Raw genomic sequence first — 4,630 nt, 5'->3', positions numbered from 1 at the left:
TCTGCATGAGATGTCGATTTTGCTGAACAGTTGAGCTGGCTGCTGCTCTCTGATCATACTGCACCAGGCACAGCTATTTCAAGCATATGTTAGGGGCAGATTTTTACAGAAGCATCTCAAGGTTGCACACCTAACATACAGCTGCATCCACATACACTCTCAACTCTGCATGCAATTTGGGCAGACAACTGTGTGTGCAATTTAACATGCAGCCCTGGGCTTTACTAAGATCGGACATGGACAGTGATCAATAGCTCACTACCTTTGTCTTTATTTAGGAGCAAGAGACCCTTCCATACTTTTGCATACTAGTTAAAAGCAAAGCCTATATTCTACTAAGCAAGTTGTGCCACGCTCCACAGCGTGACTGGCCACAAGAACACCAGCAGACATAGATCCAAACAGCAATAGGTTTATTTTACACAGAACAAGTTTAAAGACTATATATACACAGCTTCATAGATACACTTCTGTACAATAGAGAATGTTCTCAAATACAAAGAGAATGGCTGGAGCTTCAGCACACCTGCATCATCATGGAGGTCACCATATTATCAAAGGCCCTAGAGAAGGAAGAGTACGAAATATTAAAGGAAGAGAAGACAGTCCACCACACTGAGATCTCTCTTATACAAAGAAGCTCTTCAGTTAGTAGGTAAGACATAACTTCTATTTAAGCATTTTTAATGGTAACTTCCCACAGGCTTGACAATAAATATTTCATTCCTTACCACTGGTGCAATGCATTTCACAAACAATTACTTTCCTTCTAATAAAGCTGAAGTAACCGTGGTTCTTGCCCTGTCAGTAGATTACAGTCATTTTAGTGGTAGGAATATAGAATCTGCTTTTGCATATGCAATGATAGTGGGAGGGGAACAACACTCATTGGTCCCATAAAAAGATTTTGAATATGAAAAGATGGGCACTGTCCTGTCAACTGTTTTGAGAATTATGCATTCTGGAAATAGTCTCCTCATCCATACTCCTCTACAGAGGCTGAATTTTCAAAAGCTACAGCCTGCCTATTTAGAGGTGTCCAGTGGACAAGGCTGTTGACAAAGTGTTATCCACCACGTTTCAATAAAAAGAATATTTAAGTGAGATCCATTGGTAACTTTTTTTAAGTAACCTCAGGTTCCTGAGTCAGCATCTCTAATATCAGTTCATAGAGCTACTAATGACTGTGAAGTCTGTGGGAGACCGTTAAATGTAGCCTCTAATGAGGATGGTGCAATGGTAAATTTTCTATTATGTAGAAGTAGTCCAAAGAGAGTACAGCTGCATGTTTTTGGAAAGGAGTTTGCAGCTCCCAGCTTTAAACTGATCACTCACAGAAGTTACATTCTTAAGAGCTAAATCCTAATAGCTCTGCATGTCCCAGAAAGGCAACAAAATCAAAAGGATCAGTGGAAGCAGCTCACTCACCTGGAATGAATGCAGTCCCCGGGGTTATAAAAGGGGTTGCACATTACATCTGTGTATGAATTATGCAGCTTTCGGAACATCTGAAAAAAGATCATGGTTTGTTTTTAATTAAAACCTAGAAAATTACTGTTGGGGGGAGGGGTTGTTTGTTTCTTGGCTTCTCAGCATTTTATGAATAAGTGGAAGGAACAAAAATACTGATCTGGCAAGTTACATTCTGATTTCCTGCACTTACGCTGCGGATCTCATTGTCTCGAAGTGCTGTGTTTGAAGAATCTACCACCATAACAAACTTCACCTTGGAATTTGTCACGTAGCCATATCTGTGCAGTTGATTAAGGAACACATTTTTGACACACAAGTGCCTGGAAAAGCAACTAAAATAAGACTTGAGTACAGTCAAAAGAAAAATTTACAAGTGGATGTCACCCTCAAATTGGTCACAATATAATCCATGTCTAGATGAGCTAAGCAAGGGATGGGTCCTAGAAATTGGACTTATTTTCTACCTTAGTGTTACCATTTCTGAAAGGATGATAACTTAGCCTCACAAGCATAGAGAGGGCTGTTTGTATAAAGATTTATAACTAGAAAGAGTTATGACAGGTTGTATTTTTAGACAGCTGCTACCTTGCCTGCCTCCCAAGGCATGTATTACTGTTCAGTAATGGCATAAATGGCCTTCAATCATCAGTCATTTTGATGATAATTTCTTTGGCTCTCAAGAACCCCCCCTTCATCAAAGAATTCTGATTATTCTTTGCAGCCATGCCCATTCGGGTAGCTAATATCACTGACTCAGTAATCACTCAACAGCAATGTTACAATATGGAATCTTCAAAGTTAGCAGCAGGATTACGAAGCCATGGCTATCCGCGGTCACGTACATTAGTCAGAAAGTGAGGACGTTTCAATCCATGTGATTAAAAGGGAAGCAGAAGGCCAGCCACAGAAATGTTAAAAGATCAACTAGTCTCATAATTATCAGGTATAGCTGCAGTCCTGAAATACCAACTTTGTATCTGTGAAAGCTTCTGCAGTCTTACCACCTTCAGCAGCATTACCAGAGGGGGTCCAATTCCGCTGCCTCAGTCACAGACAAGTTGTCATAATTTTAGCTAAGTGAAGAACTAGATACTATATTTATAAATTGTGAAATCTGATCAAACCATAGCTAGCTTCCGATGCACCAAACTTCCTTATTGCAGACAGGAAGGGTAGGTCACTACTGCTTAAGTCGATCTAACGTGTGCTGTTCAGGTGTGTGAAAAAAGACACCCTCCCTGAGTGACGCAAGTTAGATTGACCTACGCACTGTCTACACTGGTGCTATGCTCTCCCGCCAACATAGCTTCCGCCTCTTGAGGAGGTGGAATAATTGTGCCGACGGGAGAGAGCTCTCCCGTTGGCATACAGCGTCTTCAGCAGACATGCTACAGCAGCTGCATCGATGTAGTGCTTCTAGTGTAGACCTGCCCTAAGAGACAGGGCCAAGAATAAACAGAACTGATACTATTCAGACAAAAACACAGCTAAACAACCCTTAGGACTAGGGCTTCTATATGCAGCAGCAAATCCTGTGTTTTGAAATAACTGCTCTGTGTGAATAGACCAATGCATGTTGCCACAGTGCCTTCAAAAAGCCACAGTGGTTGCCTGTGCAGAGCAGCTTGCAGGACTGGGGTCAAGCTAAGAATATATAAACCCATAATTGCATTGCTCAGCTGTATGGATGCTGAATGTCAGATGCCAATACCCACTTAATGATCACAGATACTGTGGTATACAAATTAATATTTGAAGTGAAGGGTTTCTAAAAAATAAATTTAAAAATACAGGACCAGATGCTCAGCTGCTGTATATCAGCATAGTTTCACTGACTTCAGTGGAATTACTGATTCACACCAGCCAAGGCTCTGACCCCTTTTAATCTTCACCTTTTGCAACACTCATTGGCTATTTACATTCCTTGTAACAACCTAGTTTTACAACGGCCAGCAAAAGGGATGGTTGTCCATTTAAAGGTTTCATTTCTAGGTTTTTTCTTGCTGCAGTGTTTGTGTTTCAAACACTTTAAAAAGCAACCGTTTTCATTGTTGTTTTTTTCTTTAATGGAGGAAACATTTCTACTGGTCTTAAGTTTCCAAAACACTGGTTTTCACAAAATGTTAACTGACAGTGTCCCTTTAAGCACTCTCTCTCAGGTTGTTTTGGTCAAATGAAAGTACCAAAATCTATGAGATATATGCATACTAATCCTCAGCACACTTGCCCATTAAAAATCAAACTGCACAGTGGTTATTTCACAACACAGGATTTACAGCTGCAATGTCAAATGAAAACAACGGTAAATTCTAGAACTGGAAGACAGTTACTTTTAAAACCTAACCCTGCATTCCTTGCTTAGAGAAATCAGTGGAGTTCTGACTGAATAAGGACAGATTGTAGGAACAGGCCCTATAGAGCACACCTGTCAGGCATTAAAGATACACTTTGTAGTCTTCAGTTGGGTACAGAAGTCCCAGATAGAGCTCTCTCTGATCCACAAGGGCCTTCCCCATGGCAGAGATCTTTTCATCCACAACATCCAGGGAAGTGTGCACTGTATAATGGAACTTCAGTTCATTTTCTGTTGGGATGCTTCGGATGTACAGGGGATAGTTCTAGAAAGGATGACGACAAATTGTGCTAACTGGGGCTACCTATTCTGTGCCCGAATAGATTAGCACTTGTAAGTATAGTGCTCTGAGGATGCAAACTGCTATTATTTAAAAACTAGCTATTTTTAACCACAAATTCTATTTAAAGATATCACAGAATGCCACTGGTCTACACTTGTATAGCACAACATGTATTTATACTGCAGATCTAGCTTTATCCTCTACTATTAACAGTCTTTAGAAGAGGACTATTGCCAGGTTTACATTTTCTCATAACACAAAGGTAACGAGTGATCCATCCATCCCCCTAGGTGAGACTGTCCCAGCTCATTTGGTCATCTCATCGGAATCATCCTTCCTGGAAGAAAGTCCATAAAGGGCTCCCACAGAGTGACAAAAACCTGGGGCTTCCCAACCCCTGCTCCACCAACCCCTATGCCAGCCTCTAAACAAGCTCCCTGCCTCCCCTCAACCCAGTACCACTGCTTCCCTACCACTCCTGACCTTCTCAAATCAGTCCTCCTGCCCCCACCCCAACCCCC

The 4,630-nt window shown here is 41.2% G+C and overlaps 1 protein-coding gene across 1 annotated transcript; it reads right to left on the bottom strand.

Moving 5' to 3' along the window:
• Positions 1–404: 404 nt before the first annotated feature.
• Positions 405–4,537, bottom strand: LOC112106333 (trafficking protein particle complex subunit 2-like protein). Its single transcript, XM_024199509.3, has 4 exons — positions 3,919–4,537; positions 1,664–1,751; positions 1,429–1,508; positions 405–563 (listed from the first exon to the last, which is right to left on the bottom strand). The coding sequence occupies exons 1-4, from the start codon at positions 3,987–3,989 to the stop codon at positions 518–520; spliced, it is 285 nt and encodes a 94-aa protein (XP_024055277.1). The 5' UTR covers positions 3,990–4,537; the 3' UTR covers positions 405–517.
• Between the last annotated feature and the right edge of the window lie 93 nt (positions 4,538–4,630).

Source organism: Terrapene carolina, unplaced genomic scaffold, assembly GCF_002925995.2.
Source record: "Terrapene carolina triunguis isolate 2854851 unplaced genomic scaffold, T_m_triunguis-2.0 Scaffold33891, whole genome shotgun sequence".
NCBI classification, from domain to species: domain Eukaryota; kingdom Metazoa; phylum Chordata; order Testudines; family Emydidae; genus Terrapene; species Terrapene triunguis.
Note: the sequence above shows the minus strand (reverse complement) of the source record. Positions and strands in the feature narration are given on the sequence as shown.